The 20,500-nt window shown below is 40.1% G+C and overlaps 1 protein-coding gene across 7 annotated transcripts in view; it reads right to left on the bottom strand.

Annotated features, from left to right (window-relative positions):
* Positions 1–17,928, bottom strand: part of SRGAP1 (SLIT-ROBO Rho GTPase activating protein 1) — a 280,779-nt gene extending 262,851 nt beyond the window's left edge. For 4 of the 7 annotated variants that reach the window (XM_037007145.2, XM_037007149.2, XM_037007147.2 and 1 more), the window contains exon 1: positions 17,187–17,926. In XM_037007145.2, coding sequence (XP_036863040.2) covers positions 17,187–17,204 — 18 coding nt within the window. In that variant the 5' untranslated portion in view covers positions 17,205–17,926. Of the gene's footprint in view, positions 1–17,186 lie in introns of all 7 variants that reach the window. The other 3 variants (XM_037007146.2, XM_037007148.2, XM_037007150.2) reach the window with 2 other exon arrangements.
* Between the last annotated feature and the right edge of the window lie 2,572 nt (positions 17,929–20,500).

Genomic DNA, 20,500 nt, shown 5'->3' with positions numbered 1-20,500 from the left:
AGTATCCAAACTGGCTAACTCAGGGAAGTTACAGAATTGCTTTTATTTTTACACCAATGGTTCCCAAAGTGTTGTCTGTGACCCACAGCATCAGCATCGCCAGGGAACTTGTTAGAAATGCAAATTATAGGGCTGGGGGTGGCGCTGAGCACACAAGCCCTGCAGCTGATTCCGATCTGTGCTAAGTGGTACTACCAGACCTCCTGACACAACCCAATGAGGAACAAAAGCAACAAAACTGCAGAGTCATTAAGTAAACCTACACAACTAGATAAAACAGATACAACTCCTCTCCCAGGAGAAATCAAGATAGAGAGAGGCCTCCGCCTGGGAACCTTCAAGGTCTTTCAGTGGAGCAACAAAGGAGCAGAGGCCAAGATTATTTTTTCTCCCCAGAAACAGGGCACTAACTAACTTTAGCAAGAGTATTCCAGTTGAGTTTTTAAGTAGTCCCCCCTCCCTGCCAAATGCCTTTTATATTGCATTCAAAGAGGCAAGTCCACCATAAATTTGCAAAAATTTAATGTTAGCACATAATTGCTGAACAACAAAAATTAGACTTTTATCTGAACTGACTTAACTCTATGAAGAAAAAGATAGCAATCGTTCTTCCTAGCTTTCTGGAATTTTAAAGAGTGAATGACATGAAATCTAAGCATTTAACCTTTTATACATCGGCATCTTTAGGCAGCTCTGCAGAATGGCTGGGGCACATGCTGGAACCCTGGTGGCTCCATCATTTAGTAGCTACGCGATCTTGGGGAAACAACTTCAAGTTTCAGGTTTTGAGTTTCATTTCCCCCTATGTAAGGTGACACCAGTATGACCTCCCTCAAAAGTAACACACTGTAAATGTTAGCTGCTAGTATCGTGGGCAGTAATAACCGCATGCAATGTTTATATCGTAACCAGGCACTTTTATGTGTCTGGGCCCCAGGTTTTCCTCTAAGTCATTATCAGCGACGACTGGATCTTAGCTCAAAACAATCAAATGATAAAAACTTTAATGGCACAGTGAATATCAGTATGTGAACACAGAGCAGAAATCTGAATGAAGTTATGGAAGACTTGTAAACTGCAGACCAAGGACATTCAACAAATGTCTATTTTGGGTGTTCCTTAGGAAGGGCGCTGCCTGGCTCAAGGGAGGAAAGAAACAGATACACATATACATACTATACAGATATATCCTACCTGGAAGCAAATGGGAGGATTACATCTTTGACAGCAGCTGAAATAACTATGGTTCTCATTTGTTTCACAGATTATTTATTTTTGGCAACCCTTAATGAACAAATAAGTAGCACAGGTTAATGGTAAAACAATCTACATCTTTAGCTACAGTCACACAGAGAGAAAACAGAATTCATTAGCTCTCAAGGTTCTAAAAGGATGATGCAAGACTGGTAAGAAAGTATTGCCTTAGCTACAAAGCACTCTTTGTAGCTAAATGTCACAGGAAGCCTAGGAACTCAGTTCTTTAAAGACTGGGTCCCATACAGCTTCTGGTGATTGGCTAAATGTTTCCCATTGCTTTTCCAAAGAACAGTTAAAATCTCCATTTTTAGTGTTTGCTTTATAAGACTTAAGTCAGCTAAGTACTTCTAATTTCTCTGGAAATGAGTGAGTTTTAATTACTTAAGAAAAAATTTTGTCACCAAGACAACAGCTATAGGTAGTAGTAAATAGTAATAATTATTATTACAGCAGCTCACTTACATGGAGCCCTTACTTTTTGTGAAGAGTGCTGCTACACCCTCTACAAGTATACCCTCATTTAATCCTCACAACAATCTTATAAATTAGATGGCATCATCACACCCATTTTCAAATTAGAAAATCAACATTCCCAAGGAAACCATAATTTGAATTGGATTTATCCAAGATATTATACCTCTGCCCATGCCACCTCTCTCAAAGAAGCCCAATCACAGAAACTGATGACGACTGAAGTACAGAGGAGGCCACTGGCTGATGTCACCACTGAACCATTTGAAGGACAATCTTGTTGCTAAACAAAGAAGAACAGGTCATAGTAATAGCCATTAAAAGGATAAGGCAGATCTCTATATTTCTATGGAATGGTGTAGACCAGTTCTACTCAAATGAAGGTCAGTGAACTGGTCATTACAGATCCATCATGAGAGAAAGAGCTTGTGCTGGAACCAAAATCATCACAACACTAAAAGCACTCTTTAGCTGACACTTATTTTAGCAAGACTTTTGGGATAAAGGAAGCAGTGCCATGATTTACCTTAACTCTTCAGGAAAAACACTTTGCTGACCAGCACTGGTTCTAAGATCCAACTCCTAGTCACACTGGTATAGATGATATATCGATTGAGCAAAAAGAAAGTCTACAGTAACTATTCTGCAAATGATCACATCTGTTAAGTAAATAGATAAATATGAATATAAATACCAGTGACGCCCCTTGAAGGATGTACTCCAATCCACTTGAGAATTGCCATTCCTTTGCCTTACTGATTCTGGAATGTTTTGTAACCATAAAGGTTACATGAGTGGGATTTTTTAAAACAGAGAATGTTTTGTTTTCCTAGTCTTACTAAGTATTGTTAAAAAAATTAGGCAAAAGCCTATACTTTATTTGGACTTGCTAAGTTTTTATATAACATTCTTTTTCTGTTCCAGGATCCCTTCCAGGTTACTGGACCACATTTAATCCTCATGTCTATGTAGGCAACTCTTGTCTACCAAGTCTTTTGTAACCTGAAGTTTATTATTTATTAGTATTGCTTCCAGAGCCAGAGTTCATAAAAGTGGCAAGACTCAATGTGTCTCAACAGTGCTCTGCAGTATTATTATCTCCAATTTACAGGCAAGGAAAGTAGATAATTTACCCAGAGTTAAACAGCTGGAGAGTGGCTGTGTCAGGATTCAGACCCCAGCAATCCGATTCCCGAGGCCATGCTATAAACTACTATGCTATACCAAACATACATAAAGCCGTGCAAATACGCTTACCTCAGAGTGTTATGCAGTACTTGAAAATGGGACATGGCCTTGTGAGAATGTCAGAAACATCCAAGAGATGACAGGCCACAAAGACCAGGAGACTGATTCTTACTGTGTCTCCCAGGGCTCAGCGCTTTCTGTACATTATTTCACAATTTAATTCCAAGACGACTGGAGGAAGTGAGATGCCTGACAGAAAAGACACTAAAATGCTAGTAACCTAATTGTAGGAAGCAGAGTTCTCAGCTTCAAACAAGACATATTTATTCACAGATTTGATATCTGGAGAAGTAGGAAAATGAGTGTTATTAAAACTCTAAACACTAGAAACACACAGTCTGGAATCCTTTCAAACATAGGGACACACCTGAGAGTTCCCCACAACACCTTTAATGCAACAGCAATAGAAGTTCTATTTAAAATGGAGTGGCCACTTGAAAAGGCATTAATTATCTCTTTCTCTCTTTGTAGTGGTAGACTCAGAAAACTCTCTTTTCTGAGACACAAAACCTAACAAATTCTCTTTTCTAAATTCTCCAAAGGTACCAGCTTTCTATGCCATGTTATTAGTAAGGAATGTATCTGCTGCTGGTAATGATGCAAAGAGGTGGAGACTGGGCATGGTGAAGAAATGACAGCAAATTAATCGAGCCCAGGGGTCAATCAGATTCCTCCCCTTTCTAGGACTGTTCATCCTGGGCCTTCTAAAAAGGTGCTCTGTTGGCCTCTGTCTCATTAGCTTCTCCTCATCCAAGGACAGGGAGCGGAGCGGGCAGCACTCTAAGGCTAATGGTCCTGCAGCAGTGATCAAACCTAGGGCTCGGAGTGGACTCTCCTGATGCTTGGGGATTATAATTAAATCAATATAAGCATAAGGAAAAGCCATCACTGATCCTCACAGGAGAACTTCCATGAACTGCACTGACAGGACATCTGAAGACGCCACACAGCCATTACAGACCTAAAACAAGGAGAGCACATCGTCCTGATCCCTCTCTTTGGCAAATACTGTTTTGAGGCTTAACTCCATTTTTCAGACATGCTAATTTCACAGCCAGACTAAAACATGGACTTCCTCAGAAGTGAAAATTGTCTGATTAAAGATAAGCAGACACCTATTGTTCTATCTTAATTGAGGGAGGGAGCTGTTTTTGTAAGCCATACGTTCGGGATAATAAAAGAAAAATAAAAGCGGAGGGTGGAAGTCCAGAGATCTTCCACAGACCAACAGAGAAGGGACTTAGAAATGAGAGCTCCTTGAAGCCTAAATGTAAGACATGAAACCATAAAACTCTTAGAAGAAAACAGGCAAAAATATCTTGAACATAAGCATGAGTGATTTTTTCCTGAACACATCTCCTTCGTCAAGGGAAACAAAATAAAAAATGAACAAGTGGGACTACATCAGACTGTGAAGCTTCTGTACAGCAAATGACACCATCAGCAGAACAAAAAACCATCCTACAGTATAGAATATATTCATAAGCACTTATCATGTAAGCGGTTAACCAAAATATACAGAGAACTCATACAACTCAAAATCAAATAACCTGATTAAAAAATGGGTGGAGGACCTGAACAGACATTTCTCCAAAGATGGAATACAAATGGCCAATAGGCACATGAAAAGACGCTCCACATCACTAATCATCAGGGAAATGCAAATCAAAACCAAAAAGAGGTATCACCTCACACCAGTCAGAATGGCCACTATCCAAAGGATAAAAAATAACAAGTGGTGGTGAGGATATGGAGAAAAAGGAGACCACTTACACTGCTGGTAGGAATGCAAATTGGTGCATTTTCTACTATGGAAAGCAGTATGGAGTTTCATCAAAAAACTGAAAACAAAAATACATACGATGCAGTAATTCCACTTCTAGGAATTTACCAAAGAAAAAAAATCCCTGGTTCAGAAAGATATATGCGCTTCTATGTTTACTGCAGCATTATTTACAATAGCCAAGATAGGGAAGAAACCAGTGGCCATCAACAGATGAATGGATAAAGAAGGTGTGGTACATATATACAATGGAGCATTATTCAGCCATAAAAAAAGAAAGAAATCCTGCCATTTGCAACAACACGGATGGACCTAATGGATATTAAACTTAGTGGAATAAGCCAGGTGGAGAAAGGCAAATACCAGATGATTTCATTTATTTGTGGAATCTAAAAACAAAACAAAACAAAATAGCTACTGCTAAAAATAAGAAATTGGAAAATAAACAAGAACTTAAAGGATCAGCAAAATACAGCTTACAAAAAAGTAAAACTTGGCTATTGTAAATAATGCCAAACTCATAGACACTGAGAAGTAACTGGTGGTTACCATGGGGGAGAGGTTGCAGTGAGTGGATAGGGAAGGTGAGGGGATAAAGGGGCACAAAATTCTCAATCATAATGTAAATTGGTCATGGGGATGGTAGTACAGCATGGAGAATACAGGCAATGATTCTGTATCATCTTCCTATGTTGACAGACAGTAACTACACTAGTGGAGGTGAGCATTTAATAATGTGGGTAACCATTGAACCACCGTGTTGTATACTTGAAACCAATATAATATTGTATATTAGCTCTACTTCAATAAAAAAACAACTGAATAAACAAATAAAGAAGGGAAATTAAAAAGAGAGAGAGAGAAAGAAATGACAGCCCTGAAACTGGGACACCAAGCACTTTGGGAACTGTTGAAACCTCTGTAAATGGTCTTGTTATGCTGAGTCAGCTCTTCTGCTGTGAAGCCAAGAAGGTTGGGGGGTGCTACCTCTTACAGGAGCCCTGAATTATTATAGGTCTCTGCAGCCAGCTTTAGAGTGGAACTCCAAGGAATAAAATGACAGGAGCAGCTCAAGAAAAGGAAAGTTGTCACCTGCAAACTGTATGAATTTTATTACCTTCCATAGTTACATTAGAAAAAGAGAAAAATAAGAAATTGGAAAATAAACAAGAACTTAAAGGATCAGCAAAATACAGCTCACAAGAAAGTAAAATGAGTATGAGAGAGGATAAACTAATGAAACATAAACAAATGCACAATGTAGTCAATCAAAGAAGCCAAAAACTAGTTCCTGAAAAGACTAATAAAATAAACATATTATGGCAAGGTCAGTCAAGGAAAAAGAAGGGAAAAGGTGCACACAGAGACCATTCTTAACAGAAAAATACATAACTGCAGGTGCTGCAGAAATTAAAAAGATACAGAAATACTATAAACAAATCTATGTTAGTAACTCAGAATATCTGTAAATTTGGAAGCAATGACAGATTTTTTTTCTTGATGAAAACACTACGTCTAGACTACTTTACAGATGAGTTCCATTAAACATTTAAGAGTCCTGTAATTCCAGTCTTACATGAAATCCCCCAGAGAACAGTGAATAGAGGAAACAATCCCCAACTGATTTCAAACACTATTACTCTCAGATCACAATGTAATTATGTTTTTTAAAAAGGTAAATATCCACACATTTTTTTAATAAAATGTAAAAACATATTCCTATATACCTCATGGCACAAAGAAGAAACCATTATGAGAAATTAAAAATACTCAGAGCAATTTTTGAAACTTAATTATAATTATAACTCTGGAGAAAGGAAATCTTGGGGCAAAACACCTCTAAAACTGAAATCAGCCAATGGGAGAAAAAAAGTTTAAAACCCATTTATTGCTTACAAACTGCAGTCGGGGCATCTCTTTCCTGCTCCTGCAAGAGCGAGCAAGACCTCCCTCTAACATCTCAGGTTCAGATAAGCCCACAGTTGCCCAGGTAATTCCTCACTGATATGGAGATGAACTGCTCTCTACCCCCTGAAGAACGCCTGTTGATATGCAGATGCACCAAAGCCAGACAAGATACTCTGGAAATTTAACAATTTTACCCACACTAATAAACTTTACATAGCAAAACGTGTGAGATGCTGCAAAGGCAGTACTTTAAGAAGAATTATAATAAAAATTGTTAGGAAAGGCGATCAGATACTTTTGTTAGGAATGACATATTAGGAAAGAAACTTATTGCCTTAAATGAGTAGCAAAGAAGGATAAAAATGTATGTGTTAGGTATCCAACTTAAGAAAATGAAAAGAATAAACCCCAAAAATTAGAAAAGTGGTACTGAAGAGCAGAAATCAATATAATAAAAGAAAACCCAGCAAAAACAGACCATCCCCTTTTAAGATTCAGCAGGAGATAAGGCAGAAAAATATTTTAAAATAGTGTTTAAATTCAATACAGAGCAGCCAATTTTTTAAAAATACCTTCAACATTAAGTCAACATATTTTAAACATATAAAATGAACAAACTTATGGAAAAATGTAATTTGCCAAAACTGATGCCAGAAGAAACAGAAAGAATAAATAATCTTAGAACTGACAAAGAAAATGGCTAACTGCTGATCAGCAGTTAAAAAGTTCTTCACATAATGAAATTAACTAGACACAGATCATTTTACCAAATTTCTAAGGAAACAAATAATTCAAAATTCAAACTCTTCCACAAAATACAAAGAAAAGCATACTCTGCAATGCATTCTGTGAGGCTAGTATGACTCAGAGAGGAGCCCAAAGGCATCAGAAAGTAAAACCATAGGCCTGTTTTATTAAAGAATTTAGAGACAAAAAAACCCTCAATACTGGTAACCTAAATCCAACTGTTTATATATACATATATAAAAAATACAATGATGATGATAGGTTTAATTCTGGAATACAAAGGTGGTTTAATATTATGAAATCTGTAAATATTACTCATCATATTAACAGATTAAAGAAGAAAAATATAGTATCAGTAGATGCAAAAAAAAAAAAAGATAAAGCTCCACCACCCATAATGATTAAAATCTCAAGTAAACAATAATACAAGAGATTTTATTTAACCTGATGAAGAATATCTGTAATAAACTAAAAACAATTGTCATCCTTTAAGGGAAGAGCTTCTTTTTGAATCCAGAAAAAGAATGCCAATGTCACCACTTTTATCTTTGTACTCAAAATTCTGTCTAGAGCAAAACTACAAGAAAAATGAATTAAAGCCATAGGTTTAGAAAGGAGAAAATGAAATTGTCTTAATTGCAAATTATTTTTTTATTTACCAAAAATGAACATATTTTTAGAAATAATAATAGGTTAGCAAAGTGGTTGGATATAAGACCAATATGCAAAAGTAAACTACATGTGTGGGGTAGAAACAACTAGAAAACAATTTGAAAAGAGATTTCATGAACATCATTAATAAAAACTGCAATGCATCACAAAATAAGTCAACAAAAAAACATAGAAAACATAAAACTTTACAGTAAGATAAAAAACTAAATAAATGGAGAAGTGTTCATGTTCATGGATAGAAAGAACGATACATGCCAGTTCTCTTCTTACTGATTCATAATTTCATGCAATTTTAATAAAACGTCAGTGGATTTCCCAATGGAAGGAAAACTGATTCGAAAATGTATTTGGAAAAGAAAGGCCCAAGATCACCAAGATACTTCTGACAGAAAATGAAGAAGAAAGATTTGACTTATCAGACATAAAGACTTATTATAAAGCTAAGTGATTAAGACAGTGTGGTACTAGTACAAGAATTGATAAATTAACCAATGAAACACAGTAGAGTGCCCAGAGAAAAACTTATGCATACATGAAACTTTGATCAAGACAGAAGTAGCTAGTAGATCACTTTTTAAGAGAAGGGACTGTTTAGCAAATGGAACTTCAAAAATTTGGTCATGCATATGAAAAGAATGAAAAATCTATCCCTAGCTCATAAAATGAAAGATAAACTTCAGATAAATTAAAAATGTATATGTCAAAAACAAATAATTAAAACATTTAGAAGATGATTAGACATATTTTTCTGACTTCAAAGCAGGCCATAAATTACTTAAACAAACAAATTGGTAATCAATATATCTGAACAACTTTAAATGAACTCCTGTTTATCAAGATAGCCATTTTTAAATGTCAAACTATAATGGACAAACAAGGAGAACATATTTGCAGCAGATATAATTAAGAACAAACTAAAAAGAAACAAACTCACAAATCAATTAAAAAAAGACTAACAGATAAATGGACAAAGATACAGAAAGGCATTTTAGTGACAAAACAAATGGCCCATAAACCTGTGAAAAGATGCTCTATCTTAGCAATCAAAGGCATACAGATTAAAACAAAATACATTTCACCCTAATAGACTGCCTCTCCAGAAAAACCTGTCTTCATGCTGACTGCTAATTAATTACCCACCAAAGTCCTTCCCTTCTGCATGGTAATGGTCTGGAAGCTGGCAACAATCCAAGTAGACTACATTTACCAGCCTCCCTTGCAGCAAGATGTGGCAACTGAATTCTCACCAGTTAAATGCGTGAAACTTAGGTGAGTTGCTTCTGGCCTGGTTATTAAAACACTGGACATGTGTTCTTCAAGACTCATTTTCCTTCCCATGAGCCATGGGATTTACTTAAGCCATGAACATGGATTTACTTAAGTCATGCTTTCAACCAGGCAGACAAGTTCAGTCCCCTAGATGATAGCAGAGCGAGATGGAGGAAACTCAAATAATTTAATGAGCAAAGCAGTCCTGGTAGCCTGAAATGTACACATCCAGACTGTTACATTAGAAAGAAAGGAAAGGGAAGAGAGAGAAAAAAGGGAAGGGAGGGGAGTGGAGGGGAAAATGAAAAGGAAAAGAAATCTACTTTTAGTTTATTATTTTGGGTGTTCTTTTTACTATTACAGTTTACCTTTATGTTAACAAATACATTGGTCCATGCTAAGTGTTTTTCAGGATGCAAACTCTTATCCACTGTAGGAAGAGTTAAACACCAAGCATTTTGAGAAAAGTTTGACATTACCTAGTAAAGTTGAACATGCACATTCCCTATGGCCCAGTAAGTTAAGTGTATCTAGAGAAACTCATGTACACCAGGAGACACCGATTGCATCTTATATATTATTATTATTACTTATGACAGCTAAAAACTACAAATAACCTAAATGTAAGACAGAATGAATAAAGAGAGTACAGTATTTTCATGCTTGGAATACACCAATGAAAATATATTAACCACAGCTACACACATTCATGTGAATTAATCTTAATATTACAATACTGAATAAAAAATGAATGTCATAAAAATACATACTTTTAAAATTTTTTATTAGGGAAAATTTTAAACATACACAAAACTAAAGAGAATAATATAATGAACCCATGTACTCAGCAATTATCGTTTCATGGCCAATCTTATTTTATCTGTATTCATACCTACTTCTCCCTTCCCCCAGATTTTTTAAGTAAATCCTAGATATAATTCCATCCATAAATATTTCAGTATGTATGTTTAAAAAATTAAGATTTGTTATACATGCCAAAGATTATCATTTCAATTCTTTAATAACATCAGTTCCTTAATATCATAAAAAAATCTGGTATGTGTTCAAATGGCTCTGTATTTTTTATATATAATTACAGCACACATCAAAATGATAAAGGAAACTAAAAAAAGAATCATAAACCTTTAGAGAACACCAGGGGATGACCAGCACTAAATTCAGAATTGTTGAGGACAATAGGATGAAGGAAGATTGGTCAGGAAAGGGGCAACATGGAGTTTCTAAGACACTGGTAATGTAATGTTTCTTAACCTGGGTGGCTAGTAAGCCAAGTATTCATTTCTTTTTTTAATTGTAAATCATTATTTTCTATACACATCTGCATGTGTATTTTATCAAGAAGAGAAAATTTGCTCTCCCAAATACACACATACACATGCATACCCACAAAACACACCTGAGCTAAGCTCAAAGCAAAGAAACACGAAAGGATGTCACCGAGTTGTATGCATACAGCAAGTCTGTAATGCTTGTGGACAAATCTGATTAGCAGAGAGGTTCAATCCAAAGACGAGGTTTTGCTTGGATTTATGCTGCCTCACCTCTATCCTGTGATTCCAGAAAAACTTACCAAGGGATGAGTATATCATAGTCCAAAAAAACAGGAAGTACTATATATACCCAGCAGGAAAAATAACTGGAAATTCCTCCCACCAGGCATTATGGGCTGGTATGTACATGTAAAGCTCAGTCCGCCCATGCAGAGTAGCCATGACAGTGTCTGGCACACTATAGAGCGCTCAGTAACTGTGAGCTGCTGTTATGATTATTTTTAATTATTATTAGGTTCACCATCTGTTTAGTTTTTTTCTATTATTATAAAATATGTCTCCATATCATAAAGTATTCTTCAAAAACCAGTTAATGACTGTAAAACACTCCATGTATACAAGTTAGTTAGCCATTCCCCAGTGGAATTTAGTTAACCATTCGCCACTGTTGGACATTTAGATTATTTCCAGCGTTATGACTTTCTAAAGAATGTATGCACTATTTGAATTCAATTTTATTTTGCGGTAATACTTGACTAGACACCCTAGGTAATTTTGAGTGACCACCCTGTTAATTTATACTGTAAAGGAATAATAATCCAAAATGAGTACTCTATTCATTCAATAAATGTTTAATGAAGCCCTGTAGTAGGAGGTATGGGAGATACATAGATAGTAATTTTTAGTATCTAAGTGCTTCCTGCTATATGTCAATTATATTTCAATAAGGCTCGGAAAAAAATCAAAGTGCTGTATAAGAAAGCAGAAGCAATTCACAGTTCTAAGTTAATTTTTCATTTCTATATTGACTTAAAAAGAAAACATTTTTCTCAAAACCATGAAATTAAGTCAGTGGCTTGATGTAATGTCCTAAAAATCCTTTCACCATAACGAAAATCCATTGACCGGACTACAGTTTTCATTTTCCATGCAGCAACACTGAGCAAAGGTGAAGAATATTTAAAACAAAAGCTGTAAGCAAACACATGGCAGCCCAGGCCCAAGAAATGTGCTTTTAGGCTCTGTTACTTGCACTTGATAAAAAGCAATGATGCAATATAACACCCACCTTATAAGGAGCTGGGAATCTCTTTGGATGCCAATTACATGCCCCCTTCTACTTCCACAGTGAAACACACTCCATTCTGAAAGTACAGGGTACTTTATCACCCTGATTCAAGATTAGCCCACTTAGAAATCTATGCGGGTAGCAGACTGATATTATGTATCTGAATTCCAAAAAGCTTCTCTAAATCAGAATGGAACAAGCCGTTGGATTGTAAAGAAAACCAAAATTAAACAGGTAACATGGACTAGTTTTTATTGACTATATTTTATGTGTGAAGCCTGCGATAAATGCTTTCTACAAATCACCTCACTGAAGCCTTACAAAGACAATGGGATAAGTCCTATTATTATCCCCATTTTACAGATGGAGATATTGATGCTTAGAGATCATACCTGTGATTAATTAGTGGCAGGGCTGGACGGCTCACACCAACATTTCTGCTCTTAAACACTATGTTCTAGTTCCTCCATCTTGAGGCTTCAACAGGAGAGCACATACATGCAGTCAATAAGCTAGACGGTAACTCAGGACCAACCAAAATGACTTCAAATAACAAAAAATGTCTTGAAATAACTGTGTCCAATCCTCATGTCTATCTTTAAAAAACTAAAACAAAAATAGAGTGGTAACACAGCTTACTCCCTTTTATGTTAATTTTCAGTTGTTGGAGCTGAAATGAAAACAGGAGTGTGAAGGAAGACAAGGGTCTTGTCAAGCCACCAGGTACACTTAGTTGTGGATGTGTGGCTCCTAAACTGGTTAACACAGCACAGGAGTAGGCAAACCAATCTAGATCCTCAGAGCTGAGATTCACCATCCTGTGGTATTACCCAACCCTCACTGTATTTCAGAATGACATGCTTTGCTACAAAGTTTCTCCAAAACTATTCCTTAATACATTTTGAAGTTCATGAAGCTACTCAAGGTTTCTGGGCAACAGAACAAGATTTATTGCAGTAGCTGTAATTAACTAGACCAAAATTTCAAGCGAGTCACATTTGTACACACTCACCGTGTGTTTTTTCTCTTGACCTTACTGAGGCAACCATGGGAAGCTGCTGCCTGGGCACTGCAATTTCTTGAAATGATCTGGGTGAAAAAAGCCAACTTGGCTACAGTTAATCAGCTTAATTAACTCTTCCTGTTAACAGACCAGAGCTGCTATCCTTTTTTAAGTCCGACTATGATTCCTTCAATGAATGCAGTGTCTAAACAGGTATCTACCTCAGTCTAACAGGTTCTGTCCCCTACTCTGTGAGTAATCTGAAAGCACATCGCTGCTACTGTAAAGCAGATGACCTGGGTTCTGGCACCAGATGTTACCGTTAATTGTGTAAGTCTATCATTATGTCTCCTTACATCGTGTAAATGAGTGGGTTGGACAGGAAATGTTTAAAGTCCCTCCCAGCTATGAAGTTTTAATTCATAATTTAAATTGTGGCTGTCTTCCACTCCAGGTTAGATGAAAGGACGTTAGATGGACACACAGGCTCCGTATCAGTGATAGCAGCACTTTGAATTGCCCCATTGAAACCTGCTGCATGTCATGTGGTCACTATCAAATTAAACAGGCATTTCCTCATACTCCATCTGCTATCAAAAGTAGTATTTGTGGTTCAGGCGGCAGAGTGGTCAAAGAACAACAGATTTTCTTGGCACTTCCTGTACATATGGCCATGTAGATGACTAGGAAATTATCCCTGGGAAAATGCTGCAAATAATAGCTGTTAATTCTTAGCAACTAACAACATTTATTATTAAAAGTAAACACAACCTCTCATCATGAGCTCCACCACACAAAATGTTGTCTTTTGATTCCCATATGTGGACCCGTTTTTGTTATACTTGCTCCACCATATCTTTGCTACAGAATTCAAAATTACATAGATCAAATTCACAGATAATCCCCCAACCTTCTGTTTGCCAGTTGTTACTCCACTGCTAAGCTTCTTGTCAGGGATGCTAACAAGTAACATAGTCAATGGTTTGCAGGTCATGCACTTTTCCAGACAAGCCTGCCTTCATTCCCCCTTTCCCCCCAAGATAAGCTTGCTTTGTAAGGGCCCCCACAAACATGAGATTAAGTTCTCTAGATTCTAAATCTTCAGAAAGCAGACCAACATGCATGGAAGAGTCAGTCTTTCCCCCTCTTAGCTAACACACTAAATCACTGCTTGGGGTCCTCTGTCCCTGTTTAAACCTATGTATTCTTTGACTGCTTGTAGAATTCCAAATTCTCCCCACCTTACAATTCTGTGCTATACTTTCTGAATATGACTTTATTACTTTCTGTATTCCCTAAATGCACTACATTTGAATTCCCTGAGAACTCAAATGATACCTGGTGTTTGCGATCCCTCCAAAACAGGGCAGCCAAGAGAAAATGTAAAAAGCTTGAACATTTTGCTGATAAATATGAACTGACATGACATCTTCAATTAGATTCAAAGACCCTTAGGACTGAGAGAATCTAACCCCCTTATCTTGTAGGTAAGAAACTAAAACCCTTATCTTGTAGGTAAGAAACTAAAACCCTGAGAGGAGCTAAGTGACTTGCCCCTCCTGATACAATTAAACTAAATACACTATGGTCTTACTTCTCGCAGGTGAGAATAGCTCTGTGGAGTCTGATCCCAAAATATGTGCAGGAAGCCACAGCAGCAAAAATCCCACATCTGGAGTCATTCCTTCACATCAAGCCATGATCTCACAAGTTTTGAACTAAATGCAACTGATATTAAGGAAATGGGAGAGAATCAAAAAGGACAATACTCCAGAGCATTAGGTTCTAAGTCAAAAGGTAAAGAATCACACAAAGTCAAAAATGACTCTTGGAATCATCCACACACTAACTCATTCGAGTCCAAAATATGTGGCTTTAGTCACTGGGAACAGGCCTATGTCTCCTCTTAATGAGTCCAACACAGCTAGGTTTTCCTGCAGAAATAAAATAGGCCATGTTTCTTTTGTTTACCATCAGATGAAATAGCTGGCTAGAACTGAGTTGGTTGTTCCAAAACCACATACCTTTAGGTAGTGGACTAGTACCCTGCCAGGGGAGGATGCTCACCCTTCAAGAGGACTCAGGAAATGGAACCGTGAGAAAACAGAGTCCTGCCTCTCATGCTACCTTCCCAAGGAACCCGTCCTCGAAGCCTAGGCCAGAGGGCCTCTTGCACTACTTAACTGTCGTTTCTCTCCTACACTCTTCTGGATGCTTCCTACAAGTACAGGGGAATTTGTGCCACTACGGGTATGTATGATTTGACTCCACTGTACTATCCTGCTCCTCCCTTTGCATATGGGTATAATGATGTGGGTTAGACACACAGGATGTGTAAGTATTGCAGGGGAAGTAGGTAAAGTCTGGACACAGGCCTTGATGAGAAGGGCAGGGGAGGTGTAATAAGGAGTCATAAAGCAGCCTTGGGTGTGTGTAAGGGAAGAGAGTTGAAGGAAATGGAGAAAAGATCCCTTTCTAGGGGATGGAATTTGTTCCAAAAATAATCTTCACCATGTTCATAATTTTTCCTTGGAGTAGATTTGATGACACCTTTTAAACACGGCAACACATCCCATTTACTGATTTCTAAGCAGTCTAGGGGCCAATACTCTCAAGCATATAAGTAACTATATAGCTATAAAATTCATACTCTTAAAGAAATCATTCACGACAGTATTTTTCATATAAGCACTTGATCACTGACAAATGACCTCAGAGCAGAAATAACTAAACCAGCACTTGCAGGCCAGACGGCTGCCCTGCAGGACCCACCACAGAGCCACGTGGAAAAACTGCACAGAGGAATGGTGATTATGACCATGAGCTCGACCTCAGAGTGAAAGGTCTTACTTAGGCTGTGTTGGACTTATTAGGAAAGTGTATGCTTATTAGAAAGTTTACCTGTCTCCAAGGTAATTACTTCTTTACTACTCTAACTTCCATGTCAATGTAACCACTTCCCTATAAATTATTTTCTTTACAAGCAGTCAAACATCTGTGTTTCCTGAACAATGCTCAGCTTAACGCCCTTACGGGGGTCAGCCCAAAGGGAACCTGAGTCCCTGGGCGGGCACGCTGTGTGCGCTGCTGGCCATGATGAGTTGGTCCAGATTCATACTGGGGTGAGAAAGGGTTCCCTCACCAGGTCCCTCACCTGACTCCAGGCATTTTCACAACTTGATTACATAAAAGAACACCCAGGCGGCTCCTGCCTTTTCCAAGGCCAGCACAGGAATGCCTTTCTCAGGGGCCCTTTTACAAGGCTGTAGCTGTACACACGCAGGTGGGTGTCTATATCGCAATTTTAATGAACTTTGCATGGAATATTCCAAAGAATAGTAACCATCTCAACACTCCATCCATTGTCTCAGTAGGGAAAGCTACCCGTGAGAGACCACAAGAGAAAAAAAGCGCAAACATAAATGTTTCTTAAACGTTTTCACCGGCACACAGAACACTTGCACTGGAGAGAAAAAATATTTTTTAAACCACAACGCGCGTTAAGTAAAAATTCTTAACCAATCTTAATTCGGTTCCTTCATCAGTTGACGTTGTAAATGGACTGAAACTACTACTTAAATATTCAAACCTTCATTTTACATGCAAGTGGCTTCCAGCAAACGATAAAGCAATATTCCCATGTGAGTGTGAAAGATAGCACTGGATTCTGGTCCATTATAAAGGAGGAGTCGGATTCCACTAGTCCCTGCTTGACTGAACTGCCAGGCTTTTAGGGAGCTTTTTTATAAAGGAGGACTCGCCCTAATAAATGAATAGTGAACAGTGGAAATGTCTAGAATTGCCTGCACTCAATGAAGCTGTAGACCCCTTGACGTCCAGACTTCAGAAAAATAACCCCTTAGAGAAATTATGTTTTGACAATGATAGTATTTTAAAAGAATAATGAGGAAGAGGAGCACAGCTGAGCAGGAACCACTGCTGCCGCCTGCCTCCCATGTAAGTTGCCCAGCTGAATGAAGGTTGCTTAAGTTGAAGCCAGTTCTTTTCCCACTGGAGGTGCGCGCTGGCAGTCGGGGAAAGCCACCCGGTTTCCAGCTCCCTGTGGGTTGGACGGGACAAGGAATGGGACTGGGACTGGCTTGTAAGGCAGCCCCGGTGACTTAGCCAGGAGCTCTAGCTGTCCTTCACTACCTTCCGCCAACGCAGACACCAAGTTAGAAATGCAACTGCCCGAGCACAATAACAAGGAGGCACACAAAAGGGCCAGGCGGCCGCTCCCATCCTTACCTTTGACTTGACTTTCATACTCGGCTATGATCTCTTTGTCCTTTTTGAATCTGCTCGGAGTGGACATTATCCAGCTGTTCTGGGTTTGCTTTCAATGGGCAAGTTCTGTTAGGTGGTCACAAACCCGTCTCCTTGGAGAGGCAGAGAGTTGTGCTCGCACACGCCGCGCACCCAGAGGCAGCACCGATGGGAGGTGGAGGAGGGAAAAGGAGCTCGCTGAGGCTAGATTAACCCGGGCGCCGGCACCATGCTCTCCGGCTCGAGCTGCCGTCGGTGATACAGGCGGGAGCCTGGGGCTCGGGGCCGGCGAAGCCCGGCGCGCAGGCAGACTCCAGGAGCGAGCAGCGGGGGAGTCTCCCTGCCACCGGCCCGGAGCCCGGCCACTTCCTCTAGTTCCGCTGAGCGGACGCGGGGCTCGCGCCGACGCTCCGCACCATTGTTAGGAACGCGCCCCGGGCGCTCGCGGAGGGCCCGCTGCGGGCGGGTGGCGCCGGGACCCTCCCTTCGCGCTCCGGCGCCCAGGGGGTTCCGCCGGGCGGGGGATGCAGCTGCCGCGGCCGCCACTCCTCGGTCAGCAAAGGGGGCTGCAACCGCCCAGGCCGGCAGCAGGCAGCGCAATCCGGACGCGAGTCCCCGCAGCTGGCGGCGAGCGCGGCTGCCGCCCTTCGAACGCAACCTGGGAGCAACCCCGGCGGAGTTCAGGTCCCCTGAGCCGGCGCCGCGAGGGGCCTCTGCCTCCTCGCCCGCGGAACTCCGCGCCGCCTCCTTCTCCTCGTCCCCCGCCCGCTGCTGCCCCCCGGAGGCCGTTGGGGACAGGCGCACTCGCACGCGCGCCGGCAGGGGCCGCGCCCCCGGCGGCCGCGAAGTTACCGGCGCGCACGCGGCCGGCGCCTCCCGACGCCCAGCCGGCGGGGCGCGGCAAGAAGGGGTGGCGCCCCTGCCCTTGTCCGTCTCGCGCCCACGCCGCTCAGTGCGGGGACGCCGGCTTGTCCGGGATGATGGACGCCCCTGGGGCCGACCAACCGCAGCCCCGCCCGCCCCGCGCCCCACCCTACCCCGGCTCGGCTCTCCGCACGGGCGCGGGGCGCGGCCGTAGCCGCCCGCGAAGCCGTCCGGGCCGGGGACTCTCTGGCCGAGGGTGGGAGTGCTGGAGGGGCTCTTCTCAGAAGCCACTGGGGGAATCCGGACTGGGAGGTTCCTTGGCGTTAAGGGTTGGGACTCCAAGACTTTGGGCCTCAGGAGAACTGGAGACTGAACTGAGGACGACCTGACTGCTAAAAATCAAAGAAGGTCTGCAGTGCCAGAGAAAAATACCCATCTTGAACACAGTATTCTCCCCATCCTAGAATTAGCTCCAGGGGCTAGGCTGGTGGGAAAGGCATGGTGTGGGAACAAGTCACACTTATAAGGTTGCTAGCTGTTTAAGGGACATGCTTTCGCTTGGGACCTTTCCTGGCTCATTTTAAATCACTTCTCAAACTGTATGGGCCAGGTTTATCAAATGATGTGTCCAAAGGCGTGTCCAGTATAAAAACGTTTTCCTACAAGCTCTAAGAGAGTAGGGACTTTTAGACTCTGATTATTTCTTCATGTATCCAGTGATAAACGTTCCAGTTCCTACTGTAGGCAAGCACCAAGCTAAGAGCTAGGGATTGCGAGATTAGGACCCTGCCCTAAAGGATCTCTGTCTATTATTGTATAAATAAGTAGTCACAGGCAATACAATATACTGTAGGAGAGAAACACTCCCAAGTTTGGGAGCCCTGAGGAGGGAAAAATGGACCGAGTAAAAGGTTTGGTGAGAAAGACTTTCCAGAGAGGTGGTATTTGAAATGGATTTAAAGGATGAATAGTAAGTAGTTTGTCCCGTCAGGGAGGGGATGGGTTGCATTCCAGGGGAAAAAAGAGCCTCATACGCTGGGGCAATTGAAAACAGCATTAGAAGACAACCTCCACTAAAATATCAGAGCTTTGACAGGAGATGAAAAATATTTTTAAGTGATAGTATGTGCACGTTGTTTTTAATTGTACTGCTTTTCTAAATTTAATTCTTTTATTTTGGTATCATTAATATACAATTACATGAGCAACATTATGGATACTAGATTCCCCCCATTATCAAGTCCCCACCACGTATCCATTACAGTCACTGTTCCATCAGCATAGTAAGATGCTATAGAATCACAACTTGTCTTCTCTGTATTATACTGCCTTCCCTGTGCCCCCCACTCCCTGCTATTTTATGTGTGCTAATCGTAATACCCGTTTCCCCTTATCCCTCCCTCTAAATTTAATTTTTGAGTAAATCTTTTTACTTTATAATAGAAGAACAGAATGTAAGGGAAAATTTTTAAATTAAAAATGGTAATTATCAGGGAAATAATTATCAGGGAAATGCAAATTAAAACCACAGTGAGATCACCTCAAGCCAGTTAGGATGGCCAACATAGAAAAGAATAGTAACAACAAATGCTGGTGAGGCTGCAGAGAAAGGGGAACCCTCCTACACTGCTGATGGGAATGTAAACTAGTTCAACCATTGTGGAAAGCAGTGTGGAGGTTCCTCAAAAAGCTCAAAATAGACATACCATTTGACCTAGGAATTCCACTCCTGGGAATTTACGCTAAGAATGCAACAGCCCATTTTGAAAAAGACATATGCACCCCTATGTTTATCGCAGCACTATTTACAATAGCCAAGAAATGGAAGCAACCTAAGTGTCCATCAGTAGATGAATGGATAAAGAAGATGCGGTACATATACACAATGGAATATTATTCAGCCATAAGGAGAAAACAAATCCTACCATTTGCAACAACATGGATGGAACTAGAGGGTATTATGCTCAGTGAAATAAGCCAGGTGGAGAAAAACAAGTACCAAATGATTTCACTCATCTGTGGAGCATAAGAACAAAGCAAAAACTGAAGGAACAAAACAGCAGCAGATTCCCAGAACCCAAGAGTGGACTCACAGTTACCAAAGGGAAAGGGACTGGGGAGGATGGGTGGAAGGGAGGGATATGGGGAAAAGGGGGCATTATGATTAGCACACATAATGTAGGGGGGGGCAAGGGGAAGGCAGTATAGCACAGAGAAGACAAGTAGTGATTCTATAACATCTTACTATGATGATGGACAGTGACTGTAATGGGGTATGTCGTGGGGGCTTGATAATGGGGGAAATCTGGTAACCACAATGTTGCTCATGTAATTGTACATTAAATGATACCAAAATAAAAAATACTAATAATAAATAAAATGTTGAATGAAAAAAAAATGGACTAAGGTTTTTTTCTTCTGTTTTGCCACAA

Source organism: Manis javanica, chromosome 10, assembly GCF_040802235.1.
Source record: "Manis javanica isolate MJ-LG chromosome 10, MJ_LKY, whole genome shotgun sequence".
NCBI classification, from domain to species: Eukaryota; Metazoa; Chordata; class Mammalia; order Pholidota; family Manidae; genus Manis; species Manis javanica.
The sequence above is the reverse complement of the archived record's forward strand: the minus strand, read 5'-3'. Positions and strand labels throughout refer to the sequence as shown.